The following is a 14,401-nucleotide window of genomic DNA, read 5'->3' on the forward strand; positions in this document are numbered from 1 at the left end:
TCCCTCACTTGGCCTGGTAGTATTTTCCAAAAGAGAACGTGGAAGGTTAACTATTAAAATCCTAAGCACATGAAGAAACCTTAGGCTATCCCAGCCCTTACTCACATCTTGACCTGATGTAGCATTTTGAGTTAGAAATACTTTTTTCTACAGAAATTGGAAGGCATTGCTTCAATGTCTTCTAGTCTCCAGGACCGTATTTGCCGCCTCTTGAAGTTTTCAAGCTCCTTTCCACCCTCTTTCTCAAATTCTATTGTGATGTGGCGTGGGGTGGGTTGTTTTCATCTGCTGTGGGAAGAATTAGATAAGGCCATTGAAAATGTCAACTTTTATCTGTAAACTTTGAGAAATATTATTGAACATGTAAAAAGCCACTTCCTACTCATCCTTATCTTTAGACAGATGTTATAAACTTGTTGGAACCCCTGGATTGAAGGACTGCTGTCTTTTCTCCAGCTTGTAACGAACCCCATGGGCAGTTCAGGTATGAGGGCTGCGATTGCCTGGCGCCATAAGCCTAACTCCCAATACCAGAGTTTGGTGAAAAGGGAAGGACTTGTTTATTTAATAGGCTGTACGGACTTAGATTAATGGCAGATTTCTGCTGTTAAGTTTTATATTGTTTGAAATGCCCAGAATATATAGTCCTTTCTCCCCCCTGCCAAACCAGGCTAGTTTCAGAACAGAAAAGTCAGGGGTACCGTTTCCCTCTAGGAGATTAGAAGTCCGTGGCTCTGTATTTCCCAAAGGCTGTTCAGCTTTATCAGGTGCCATCCATTTGTGCCTCACTGCGGAGGTTTCCCCTGTGTTGAGGGCTTTTTCAGCTCTTAATTCAGAACCATGTGGTTCTCTTTCAACCCATTGGTTCTCTCCTTATCCCTGCTTGTAAACCGCATGGAATTCCCCCCGTTTAATGGCTGCCACCTTATTTTTAAACACCTGACAGTGGGCTGTGACCAGTCATGTGTGCGGACCAGTCGTGACCACTTGTAGAATTTTGCAAAGACCCTATAAGCTTTCATCATCATTCTATGGTCAAAGCCCCTCCCATCTCCTTGAGGCCTTGGAAGGACCAAAACCTTTTGCATAACCAAGACACTAGCTCCCTGCCATACATATGCAAAAGCATCTCTCAAGAAAAATAGCCGTGCTTCCATGGGGAATTGTGGGGACCCGCTCTGTAACAAGCTTGCTCACACTCTGCCATTTCTATGACTTAATAGGGGCATAACTTGAATCTTTATTTTACCCATTGAATATTTCACCTCTGTAATGATATTTTAATATCCAAGAGATCTTCCCTGTCCTATGATTGTGTATAACTGTTTTACTTCATAGGCCACTATCCTCTACATCTTTCAGGTAATACTGAGGCCAGTGGAAGGGGACACGTAGGTTTAGTTATTCGCTTTCATGATATCAGGAATCTTTCCTCACAGCACATGGCCCTGATTTACATTTCTCTTTGTCACTTCTGCTAATTATTTATCTCCCTCATGAGACATTGCCAGAGTCCTACTATTGCTTTGTGTTCTGTCTCCAGATTCTAAGTAACCGTAATATGTCAGAAGCTTTGAAATACAGACACTGGATGATGAGCTTGACTGTGGTTTGAATGGCTATGTTACGCTGTCCCTTGATGCCCTCCTGAGCTCTTGAGGTTTTTGGCTGGGGGAGCGGCATGCAGTGGCGGCTTGTCTCAGGCTCACCCCTGACCCCAACTGCACCACCATCCCAGTTCCAAGGCCCTCTTTCTTTTAGACTTCCTGGTGAGCTGACGGCAGCCCTCCTTGGCTCACTTCTTCCCTATAACGTTTCCAGGGCCAAAGTAGCACTGCCTACGCTCTCCTGTTAACTTCCACCACCCTAGTCCTTCCTTAGTTTCAATCTTACCGTGGATGCCTGTTGTGAAACTTTTCCAGAGAAACTCCCTTACAGGACGCACCACACACAATAGAGAGGCCTGAGGCAGAACCGCTCAGGCCTGGGTCCTTCTGTGACAACTGCTGTCAAGGGACCCAGTGGAAATGAGTCATCAAGGCTCTGAGGGGAAACACCCTGAGCTCAACCGCAGCTCTATCACCCCCTGAACCTCTGTGAGTCCCCTTTCCCCTGTCTCCCACAGGATCCCATGTTGTGTGCCTCGTGGGTCTGCTCTGAAGCTCACACAGATCACATGGTATTGCTGCCTGAGACACGTCAACGTTCCTCTGTTCATAGTTACCATCATTCTATTGATCAGAGCATTTAGAGACATTCCATCAGTTTGCTTTTATAAAACCACAATACAAACAACATCCTTCAATATATATATTTAAGGACATGTGTGATTATCTTCTTAGGATAAATTCCCAAATAAGGAACTCAAGTTGCTGAGACCCTTTGCACAAGCACCTTTCAGAAACATTGCACAGGTTTTTGTACCTTCAGCCTTTACAACAGTGTGCTTTCCACACCCTCTGCTGATGCACTCATCTATTGTTCATCTTACCGAACTGATAGATTTTAATTTGTTCCCCTCTTTCTTATTCCACATTCTCATTCTTGTTTACATGTCTTTATGATGAATAGAATTGTTTAACATTTGTGTTTCTTCTTTCCTGAATGGTTTCTTAATATTATTTATTTTTTGACTGAGTTGTAAATCTTTTCATACATTGAATTTAAGAATCAGAAAAAGTAGCCCCAACACCGGGAGTAGGTCTAGCACTTAGAGTGAGGCCTGTGACAAACGCTCACAATAAAAACACCGGGACACAGGACTTCGGCAGCAAACAAGGTGTTTGCTTATTCACGGGTCTGCAGAGCCGGGCACAGGCAGGCAGGGTCATGCACGCGGAAGCAGAAAAAGCAAACTGGTTTATCCTAATGAGAGTACCCCTGTACCCTTCATTCCTCCTCCAGTTCTCCATCAACTGAATACTCTGGAGTTACAATCGAATGTGATTAACTAAGGATAGTGATTAACTAAGGGTAATCTTGTGACGGGTCTGACTCCAGCTTTCACCTGAAGATCCCCTGCCTTGTCTGCTGAGTTGTCAAGCGACATCTTCCCATCTTTCTGTGTTTGGTGATGAATATCTCTCCCCCTTTGGTCTCAGACATTTGTGACGAGTTGTGGAATGTCATTTCCTGATTTGTATTATTATATTTTCCCTTTGTTTTGCTGTTAACTGAGACACAGACTCCCTGATTCACGATTCAGTTACACTTGGCCTTATCTGTTAATGATTTCCTACTGGTATGAGAGTCACTAGCTTCTTTGTGCCCTGCAGACCCAATGGTGTTGGGAGCTGGGCAGGTGCTCACTGCTAGGCTGTGCTATTCACGTGCTAGACATAAGTCACCTCACAGAACATCAGAATCAGACAAGGACATCCTGAGACCAGGGTGAAGTGACACAGGACAGCACCAGGTTGCATCTTGTCTAAGCACAGACAAACACACGGCACCGTGCGACTCACAAACCACCAAGCAGCTCTCGGGGCCTGCTAGCAGGAGGGAAGGCAGCATCTTTCCTATCATACCCTCATCCTCGCTCCGTAGATACTTACTGAGGTGTCCAGTCACAGAATCGCTCCCACTTCCTAACGACGCCAATCTAGAGTGAGCCTCAGCATCCACGGATTCCCCCCACGACAGCCCATCCACAGCCAGCATCCTGTGCGTGTTCTGTCTCACACCTTCCATCAGGATGCCTGCCACCCACGGTGTGTCCTGTCCCACACAGCAGTGATGAGCAAATCCAGCCATTTGTCCACCGGTGGTCCTCGTGGTCTTTGGAGGAAGAACTCTGACACACATCATCCCTTCTCTGTCAACTTTTTTTATGTGTGTTTGAGTTGGATTATGGGCATGGGATTGTGTCGCCAGAGCGTGTGGTTGACATAGAAAAATTTTGTTTTCCCTCATGGTTTTTCATCTTTGGGTCTTGCTTAGAGAATTTTTCATTTCACAATTGTAAAAACTTTATCTATATTTTCTCCCTAAGGGAGAAGGGTCCAGGAGTGAAGGGAAACAGAACTGTGTGAATTCTGTGGGACATATTGGGTGGGGCAATATGAAGGAATTCTAAGGAGAACTGCAAAGTTCACATCTTCTGCTTTATACTTTATAAGTATGTATGGGCCTACATGTATTTGATATATGTTGTGTTTAAGGAATGTTTTCTCTTCAACTAAAGACTTTTGTGCCTGCTCATGTTTATGACATTAACAAAAACTGCACCAAGAGTCCCAGAGTGATGTGCCCAAGGACTAGCTCCAGGGATGAGTGTTTGTGACCATTTACAACCTTAGGGCATTAAATCACACTTTGGTTAATATCTGTACGCTCTAGCTGTTAAATACATATTAAGTAAACTTCCTTGGGTAAGCTATATGTTGAAAATATATCTAAGACCCTCACAGATGAAGGAAGACAAATGACGTCCATGTGAAGATAATTTTAATATACAATAATGTATGAGTCATACTGTATCTTTGAGGGAGATGGGCAGAGACTGAAAACTAAATACATTCTAGATAGGTGCTCTCTGATATGGGAGCTACAAGATACATATCACTTTTAAATTAAAGTAAATCATATTAAAAGTTCAACTGCTCTGCGCACTAGTCACACTTCCAGGGCTCAACAGCCAGCTGCAGCCAGTGGCTGCTGTTTTGGAAGTGAGGATGTGCAACAATCCCTTGGCCCAGAATGTTCTATTGGAAAGAACTGCGTTTCATGTTGCCTGGGCCTCAGGTCACAGCACCAGACCCATGAAAAATGAGAGGGCCAATAGCCTTTCTCTGACAGACGACATCAGGTTTCTGTCCGGGACATGAATACATATTAAGCTGGTGTATAGTGAACCTACCACAGGTAGGTTATTTGTGGGTCTAGTGCCTTCAGGCACAGACTGTTTCCAGTTCTAAACAGAAAACACCTGTCCCCCACTTCCTTTCGCCACCCGAGGACACTCTCTGAAATCACACTTCCAGGGGGTCAGCTTTCTTCTAGAATAACACAGGGGCAAAGAAGAGTTTGGAGATGCAGGGATCCCCTCGCAGGCATAGGAATTCTAGGATGTGAAGAGGAAGCAAGGGCAGGGGCCAGTGGGGAGACCCTCCCTGGTTTATCCAGAAGGACCATTCTCATAATATAGTCTGTGGACCTGAAGTTTCTAGGATGCTTTTCACGGGATCTATGAGGTCAAAACTATTTTCCTAAGATTAAGGGCATGATTTGCCTTTTCACTCTGCTGGCATTTGCATGGAGGTAAACTTAGCAAGAACAGAGATGAGGATACCCAACTGCAATAGCAGGTATTCTTCACTACGGCTCACTCACAAACTCAAAAACAAGGCCAGTGTCACTTAACGACATGGTTAGAGGATTGAACATTATCATCAATCCTGAATCATCGTCCTTAAATATAAAACTTAACATATCTTGTCTTCCAGGCGAGTTGGCTGTGTAAGTGAATGTAATATTCTCATCACCCCATGACCAGATAAAAATTACAATTACACTACACCCACCACTCAGAACTCCCTGCATCTACTGAACAGAAGTCCTCCAACTACAAAATAAAGAAGCCATAGCCAGACTGGCAGGCAGGCCAGAGATGCAGACTGGGCTAGTCCAACACTCACATGTGGGGAGTAAAAATCAAGAGGGCTATCTCGGCTGTGGAGGTCGCCCCTGAGGAGTGAGGAATCCCAGCCCCATACAAGCTTCCTCAGCCCAGGGTGTCAGAGCAGGAAGTCAGGTCTCTGCAACTTCTGGTTGTAAAGAGCAGCAGTGGTTGCAGCTGAGTGAGACGGAAGCATCTGGAGTCCCAGGCAGTTCCTCTTAAAAGGCCCGCATGCACATGGACTTACTCTGAGCTCCAGAACTGGCACAGCAGCTCAGAAGGCACCAGGAACATACGAGAAGCAACTGAATTGTCTGGAATGAGGGTGAGAGCTGAGGGGCAAATTTCCCCAGCTGAAGTACTGCCAGAGACCATTGTTCCTCTTCTGAGCTCCCCGCCCCCACCTTAGAGCAGGCAGGCAGACACCATATCCGAGTCTCCATCAACCTGGCTCACACTCTGCCCCACCCTCCTGATTCCCTGAATCCCACCCACCCAAATTGCAGGTCCACCCTGACCCTTTCAGTGATATTTCCATACAAACAGCTTTTCTTTGCTCATGGTGTGGATTTTCCTGAAATGCCTCAAACAAGCATCACCTGGCCTAGGCATGCCCTTTATTTCTAGCTCAGTGGCCCCATGCCCAGCGCTAGTGGCAGCTGGCCTTGGTTTGTAGCTTGGCCTCTGCCAGGCACCTCCAAGCTCAACACAGGTAGCAGCGATCTGCAGATTGCTCTGTAGTTCACACTGGGTGCCCTGGGCAGGGCACAGGTGCTGGCTGGCCATGGTCTGCACCTCCCAAGAGGTCCCGAGTCAGCACACCTGATGGACAGCTTCAGACCACAAAAAGCATCACTCACCCACCCCCACAGCAACACACTAAAGGGCAGTCTCAGCAGGCACTGGGGCCTCCATGGCGACTGCAGCCAGTCCTTGCAGCTGATAAGCAGATGGAAAAATCCCCTCCATTGCCAACAGCAGTCATGACTCAACTGCAACAGGAGAGCACACACTTCCCACAAGGGGGGAGGGCACCTGCAGTGCCCAGGTTGGGTGACAGGGAGGCTGTACCCCTGGACCCTACAGGACACCTACCACATAAGGACACACTGCCAAGACCAGGAGACTTAGCAGTTCAACTTAATACATAGTAACAAACACAGGGAGGCTGCCTAAGTGAGGAGACAAAGACACATGTCCCAAATGAAAGAGCAGGACAAAACTTCAGAAAAAGATCTAAAAGGAACAGAGACAAGTGATCTACCAGATACAGAGTTTAAAACACCACTTGTAAGCATGCTCCTTGAACTTGGGGAGAGTAAAGGAAGTTCGTGTGAACTATAACAAAGAGGTAGGACACATAAAAATGGAGAAAGAAAAAATAAAGAAAACATTATAAATGAAAAATTCAATTACTGAAATGAAGAAAACATTACAGAGAATCGACAGGACAGGAGTTAAAGCACAGGATAAAAAAATAAGTCGGGAAGATAAGAAAGGAGAAAACACCCAAACAGAATAGCAAAAGGAAAAATATATACCAAAAAAATGAGGGTTGTATAAGGCATATCTGGGACAATTTCAAGTGCACAAATATTCACACCAAGGGGCCGCGCTAAAGAGAAGAGACAGAGCAAGGAATTGAAATCCTATTTTAAAAAATAATGACAAAAACTTCCCTACCTGGTTAAAGAAGTAGAGATACAAGTCCAGAAAGTGAAGAGTCCCAAACAAGATGAACCCAAAAAGACCACACCAAGAAACACCATAATTAAAATGCCAAAGATTAAACACAAAGAGAGAATTTTAAAAGCACCAAGGTAAAAGCAGTTAGTTACCTACAAGGAGCTCCCATAAGTCTGTCAGCAGGTTTCTCAACAGAAACTTTTCAGGTGAAAAGAGATTGTCAAAGCTTTCATTTTTAATAGAAGGACAGCTAAAGAACTTCCCAGGCAAGAAAAAGCTACAAGAGTTTATCACCACCAAATGAGTATTGTGAGAAATGTTAAAGGGTCTTCTTTAAGAAGAAGAAGAAAAATAAGAATATATGAATAATAAAATGGCTATAAACTCATACTTATAAAAAATTACTTTAAATAAAATAAATTAATTGCTGTCATCAAAAGACATATGGTGGCTGAATGAATAACAAAACAACCCTTACATAAGCTGCCTACTAGAGACTCAGTTCAGATCAAAAGACAAACACAGACTGAAAGTAAAGGGATGGCAGAAGACATTTTATGAAAAGGAAAACAAGCAAACAAAAAAAGCTGGGTTAGCAGTACTTATACCAGACAAAATAGACTTTAAACAAAGGCAATAAACCAAGAGAGAAAGAAGAACCCAGTAGTTTCATTTCATGGTATTTATCTGAAGAAACCCAAAGCACTAAATCAAAAAGACATATACATTTGTTTGTGCATTGCAGTATTATTTACAGAAGCCAAGATATGGAAGCTACCTAAGTGTTCGTCAGTAGACAACCTGATAAAGCAGAGGTGCATGTCATCATCGGCAGCCGTCCGTCTCGAGAGAGGATGGTGTAGCTTCCTAAGAGTCCATCTGCACCGCCGAGAATGGCTGTGCAGTCCGACTCGGGAGTGACACGGTATCTGTCTCCTCCCGTGTTGAATCGACATCTTGCAATGACGCTGAAGCTACAGAGCCTGGGCAGGGTAATATGGAGGGTCTGCTGTTGCCCATGCAGCAGACCCCCCCTCTCTTCGCAGCTGAAGGGTCCAAGGGAAAGACGGAGTCGATACAGCTTGGGTTCAGGTGCGCCGCAGGAGTTGCCGGTGTTGACCACAACATCAAACCGCCTTAGGGACTCTGGCTCCGGATTTTCTGTCGGGGTTTACTCCCTTAGCCTTTCCCCTGAAGAGGTATGCCGCAAGGCAGCGGAGGTTTTTTGGAGTCAGAGTTTTCCTTCTCTGATGCGGTGCATGTACACAACACAATATAACTCAGCCACACACAGAACAGAATAGAATCTCGCCTTTGGCAACAACATGGATGGAGGGTGTTGTGCTGAATGAGATACGTCAGTCAGAGAAAGACAAATGCCAGGTGATTGTACTTACATGTGGAATCTAAAGAACAAAATAAATGAACAGGCTGAGCAGACAGACTCATAGGTACAGGGAGCAGACTGACGGCTGCTAGATGGGCGGGGGTTAGTGGGATGAGTGATAAAGGTGAAGGGGTTAAGAAGTACAGGTTGGTAGTCAAAGAACAGTCACAGGGGTATGAAGTCCAGCACAGGGAATAGAGTCAGTAATGGTGTAATAACTCTGTACGGTGTCAGATGGGTGCTATATTTCTCAGGGTGAGTGGTTCATAATTTATATAAATATCTAATCACAGAGTTGTACACCTGAAACTAATATAATATTGTCCATCAACTATAATTTAAAAATAAGAAATATTTTTTAACAAGAAGATAAATATATCTTGAATTCCTTATATCTTGAATTCTTAACTGTCCTTAATGAACACAGAATAAAAAAATAAATATGGAATGCCATGTTCACTCAGAGCATGGGTGACACAGAAACTGGGGTTATTGAGGCTTGGTTACCTGGCACACACGTTCCCAAACACCAGTGTGAGCTTCTCCCTGAAGAAGAGTCAGCTGGCACTGACCGCTGACCGTACTTGCTGTCTTGATAAAACGGAAGCTCTGAGGGGGAAACCAGGGATCTGGAGAACCTGTCTCACCGTGGGAGCCAAGCAGCTTCCCGGCGCTGACAGAGTTTTCGAGTGGGATCTGCAGTAAAACAAAGGTGACTCTTTAATAACGTGTCACTAACCGCACCAACACTGGGAGATGCCATCACCTGGGAAAACAAGGCACGATCCTTAGACAACCAGGCGTCAGTACAGGGGCCGCACAAGCAACGTCACAGAACAGGACGTGCTCACTGTCCGGCGTCGGGTCCGCTCTGCACGGAGCCTTTCAGGACCTACCGCCTGCGCAGCTTCGGTGAACGATCGGGGACGAGGATCCGCGCTCATCTGAGAGGTCAGCACAGTGCTCTCCCTGCGTGTGTGTGTGAGGCTGTGCACTTTTCCACGCACGGTCACCAGAATAACAGGTTAAACGCAGACACATATGAAAGTCCATTGGTCTTCCAATGGTGCTGACAGTTGTAAAAATGTAAAATGTAAGCAGATCCAGTCTTCTCACTACTTCCTGTATTTAGGAAATAGTTATTTTCATAAAAAGTGACTTTTGTTTACATGTAGGTTATTAATATTATCCTAAATGAATTATTTTTTCTGTTTTATCCCTTGCATGGTAATTGATAGATACACGTCACACAAAATTACTTCCTAAGACTGTACAGATGATCTGAAACCAAGATGGTAGACTCACTGAATGAAATAGCCGCTGGGCCAGAACTCAGGGAGACAAGGAGGCAGAGAGATCTCTGAACTGTCAATTATGATCTTGGACGCTGAGATAAATCCGGCCGGCAGCATTATTGGCCAGTAACGAACCAAGGACTGTGGCTCGCTCTGACCCACAGTGGAGAGCGGGAAGCCTCATCCTCCTTTTATTAGGATTTCAAAAGCTACCAGAACAGAGGGTGTGACATTCCAGCCAACAGCAGGAGAATTTTACAAGTGAAAGAATCCTTACCAAGTGTCATTAATATGTAAAATACAGCCAGGGTAACTCCTGGTTTAGCTAGCACCTGTCAGGGAAGCAAGGCAGACCCACTAATCCCCAAGGCCAGCTCCATTGTAAGACTTTATTAACAAGGAGGCAGACGGAGTACTCAAAAGAACCCGCTGTTCCCAGGATTCCACGACTCAGTGGCCTCCACGGCCTAGAGCTGAAGGCGGAGACAAGATTAGCTCATCATCTCCTGAGTCATGGGACGGCACCTGGGAGGAGGGGCATGAGAGTGCCCCACCCAGAGACCTGTCTTCCTGCAACAGATCGAACGTCCCGGGAGGCGGGGTCAGGGCAGCGTCCGGGGTCCCCAGGCCTGGCTCTAAGGGTCTCAGCCAAAGCACCGAATCTCGGGCGGAGACTCTCATTGTTGGGGTGTCCCCATATCCCCCGGGCTTCCCCTCTGCATCTCACGGGTCCTTCTGCCTGGATACTTAAGACTCTCACGCAGTTTTCACTCCCATTGGCTGTCCGGACTCTCAGGAGCCAATCAGCGTCACCGTGGGTCCGGGTATCAAGTCCTCACTCAGAACCCGAATTCCTTCTCCCCAGACGCTCGGGGTGCGTCATGGCGCCCCGACCCCTGCTCCTGCTGCTCTCGGGGGCCCTGGTCCTGACCGAGAGCTGGGCCGGTGAGTGCGGGGTCGGGAGGGAACGGCCTCTGCGGGGCAGGAGCGCGGGGACCCGGCGGGGGCGCGGGACCCGGGAAGGCGCGTCTCCAGCTCCCCGGGTTCAGACCACGGACCCCCGACGCCCGCCGCGACCGCAGCCCACCTCTTCTCCGGCCCCTGCTCTCAGCCATCGCCCCCTTTTCCGTCCCCCGGGCCCGCTGCCCCTACGACGGATCGGAACCCAGGACGCGCGTCCTCCCGCCCCCAGGCACCCACACTCTGAGATATTTCGGCACCTTCGTGTCGGGACCGGGCCGCGGGAAGTCCCGGTACCTCGGCGTCGGCTACGTGGATGACACGGAGGTCCTGCGGTACGACAGCGGCGCCGCGGGGTCGGGGATGGAGCTGCAGTGGGTGCAGCAGAGGGACCCCCAGCTGTGGGACGAGTGGACGCGGTTACTCAAGGACAGAGTACTCATGTTCCGAGCGATACTGAACAGGGAGCGCGCGAAGAACCAGAGCGAGGACGGTGAGCCACGCGCGCCCGGGTCCCGTGCAGGACGCCCATCCCCACGGGCCGGCCCGGGTCTCCCCAGGCTGCGGGACTAGTCGGGTCGGGGGTACACCTGTCTTCGGGGCGGGGCTAAGCGAGCGGGGCTGACCTATGGGCGGGGTCAGTGTCGCACACCTTCCAGGAAATGAGTGGCTGCTTCGTGGGGTCGGACCTGCGCCTCCTCTGCGGGTACAGTCTGTTAGTCTACCACGGCACCGATCACATCACCCTGAAACTGAACCTGAGCTCCGGGACCACGGCCCAAACGGCGACCCAGGTCCCCGTGGGTCACAGTTTCATGCAGGACTCTGAAGTGAAGCACTGGGGGCGTCAGATGCAGACGTTCTGCAACCGCTGCCTCCACATCGTCCTGGAGAAGGGGAAGGAGACGCTGCTGCGGGCAGGTACCCAGGAGCGGGCCTCGTCTTTTGGCTGGGGGCGGGGCAACTTCCCGCAGGGAGACATGGAAAAGGGGGTCACTGTCGGAGTCCCACTCCTGGTGGGGACAGGGAAGAGAACCCGAGCTCTCCTTATGCTGTTACTCACCCGCGCGCCCCACTTTCTCTGAAGGACAATAAGGGGCCCGTCCTCTCCCTGAAAGAGCGCACAGCGGGTCCTTCACACTAGATGACCCCCATGCTCTCCCTCGTTCTCGGACTGAGACGTGACGGCCCGGCCCCGGCTTTGCCGAGTCATTCAGCCGCCCTCTGAGTCTGCGTTCTCCCCTTAGAGCCTGGAGACGCCTAGTCTAGGTTCTCGCCCTGATTCTAGAACTTTCCAAGAAGTGGGAGACTAACCCAGGTGTCCCTTGCAGGCTGGTGTCTGGGTTGTGCGCTCCCTTCCCCCACCCCAGGTGTCCTGTCCTCGCTCAGGGTGGTCACGTGAGCGCTGGTGGAGGGTCCCATGACCAACACAAAGTTCCCGAATGTTCTCACCTGCCCCTCAGAGCCCCCAAAGACACATGTGACCCGCCACCCTGTCTCTGACCGTGAGGTCACCCTGAGGTGCTGGGCCCTGGGCTTCTACCCCGCGGAGATCGCCCTGACTTGGCAGCGCGACGGGGAGGACCAGACCCAGGACATGGAGCTGGTGGAGACCAGGCCTGCGGGGGACGGGACCTTCCAGAAGTGGGCGGCCGTGGCGCTGCCCCCTGGAGAGGAGCAGCGATACACGTGCCGTGTGCAGCACGGGGCGCTGCAGGAGCCCCTGACCCTGCGATGGGGTGAGGAGGGGGCGTGGGCACAGCGCCTCGTCTCGGGGCGTCCCTGAGCGGGGTCAGGACTCGGGCCTGAGGCTGGCCTCTCTCCTGCCCCTCGCAGAGCCCCCTGCTCAGACCAGCGTCATCATCGTGGTCATCACTGCGGGCGTCGCTGCTGTCCTGGTTATCATTGTGCTGGCGGCCGCTGGAGCTGTGACGTGGAGGAAGAGGCGCTCAGGTGGGCGGGGCGGGCTGCGTGTCCTGTGTCCTCGAGGATCAAGCCCCCGGGGACTGTGCTGTGCCTGGTCAATGGCCCGTGGCATCCCCACACAGGTGCATGCCCATCGGCCCTAATCGCTGACACCCTTCAGTGAGGCCCATGGGACAGTGGAGGACAAATCTATCACTGGTGACTAGTGACAGGGACTGATTCCCAGCTGTCACAGGTCAGAGGGGAAGGTCCCTGCTGAGGACAGACGTCCAGATGGGCTGTAGGTCCAGTCCCCACACATGCACTTTCCCCGTGTTTGCTGATAGTAACCTGGGTGTTCAGTCACAGTTCCGGGAACTTCCGTGCACTTTAGGGGTATGGGGTTCCTCTAGGGTCACAATGTAGCCATCCCCCTGCCCCCACTTCTCACAGAGCCCTTTCTTCCTACAGGGAGAGGCAAGGAGAGCTACGCCCAGGCTGCCTGTAAGTCTGGGTGCAGGGAGGGGCTGTCTGGGACCCCAGGGGAGGGGAGGCTTAAGCCTGTTGAGAGCTCACCCCCCCCCCACAGCTCTGCTGTCGTGTTCTCCCCCAGGCAGCGACAGCCCTTGGAACTCCACTGTTCCCCTTGCAGCTCCTCATGGTGAGACCCTGAGGGCAGGAAGGGGGGGCATTGGGCCTGAGGGGAACAGCTGGGTGTCGAGGACTCTCGGAGTGGGACACCCTGAGCACATGGGGGGCTGCGGGAGGATGAGCACCGCTGAGACTGACCTGGATGTGTTCACGGTGACTCTCTCTCCCAGCGTGATGTCGCTGCTCTGCAGGGGACTTGGTGCTGAAGCTCATTGAGGCCTCCCCTTGGGACTGAAGCATCCCTGACCGCTGTCTCTGCAACCGGCATCGGACCGCGGCTGCATCCTTATCAGCGTCGTGTGAGGGTCTGGTCACCAGGCCCCCCTCCCCCAGGGACCTACTTATTAGTAGGGTGTGGGCAACCACTCCTCTGGGTTAGGGAGTTGTAGACCGGGCTGAGCATGAGAGCCGCCAGCGTCCTGGCTGCGCCTGCCTCTAAGTCTCAACGTAAGGCTGCGGAACATGACTGACAGCCACTCAGAGGGTTGTCATGCGAACTGGATCAAAGGGCGCTTGTTAAGCTCATGGTGCTTTAGAGCTCGCTCTGCTTTCCTTATCAGCAATGTGCTGTCATGCTCTTACATGTCAAATTGTTCTTAAATTTTTTTTATTGTTTGTAGAAACACAAATTACTTTTGTATGTTGATTTTGCATCCTGCAACTTTACTGAATTTGTTTTATTAGTTCTAATCTTTTATGTATATGTGTCTGTGGATCCTTTAGGATTTTTTACCTATAAGATTGTGTCATCTGCAAATAAAGGTCATTTTACTTTTTCCTTTTCAATTTACCTGACTTATTTTTTCTAGTTGTTCTGCCTAGGGTTTTCAATGCTATGTTTAACAGAAGTGAAGTGAGTGGGCGTTCTTGCCTTCCTCCCAGTTTTACAAGAAGAGCTTT

The 14,401-nt window shown here is 49.5% G+C and overlaps 1 protein-coding gene across 1 annotated transcript; it reads left to right on the forward strand.

Annotated features, from left to right (window-relative positions):
- Nucleotides 1-10,813: 10,813 nt before the first annotated feature.
- On the forward strand, nucleotides 10,814-13,515 carry LOC149995557 (HLA class I histocompatibility antigen, alpha chain F-like). Its single transcript, XM_090259262.1, has 6 exons — nucleotides 10,814-10,930; nucleotides 11,178-11,438; nucleotides 11,588-11,866; nucleotides 12,409-12,684; nucleotides 12,782-12,898; nucleotides 13,322-13,515. The coding sequence occupies exons 1-6, from the start codon at nucleotides 10,867-10,869 to the stop codon at nucleotides 13,513-13,515; spliced, it is 1,191 nt and encodes a 396-aa protein (XP_090115388.1). The 5' UTR covers nucleotides 10,814-10,866.
- Nucleotides 13,516-14,401: the final 886 nt, after the last annotated feature.

This window comes from Furipterus horrens, unplaced genomic scaffold, assembly GCF_987537825.1.
Source record: "Furipterus horrens unplaced genomic scaffold, mFurHor1.1.pri manual_scaffold_13, whole genome shotgun sequence".
In the NCBI taxonomy this organism is placed as follows: domain Eukaryota; kingdom Metazoa; phylum Chordata; class Mammalia; order Chiroptera; family Furipteridae; genus Furipterus; species Furipterus horrens.

Coding starts and splice junctions, on each gene's coding strand:
- LOC149995557 (XM_090259262.1), top strand. CDS start 10,867: ATGGCGCCCCGACCCCTGCTCCTGCTGCTCTCGGGGGCCCTGGTCCTG. Junction 11,867..12,408: donor GGAGACGCTGCTGCGGGCAG/GTACCCAGGAGC, acceptor CCTGCCCCTCAG/AGCCCCCAAAGACACATGTG. Junction 12,899..13,321: donor GTGGAGGAAGAGGCGCTCAG/GTGGGCGGGGCG, acceptor TTCTTCCTACAG/GGAGAGGCAAGGAGAGCTAC.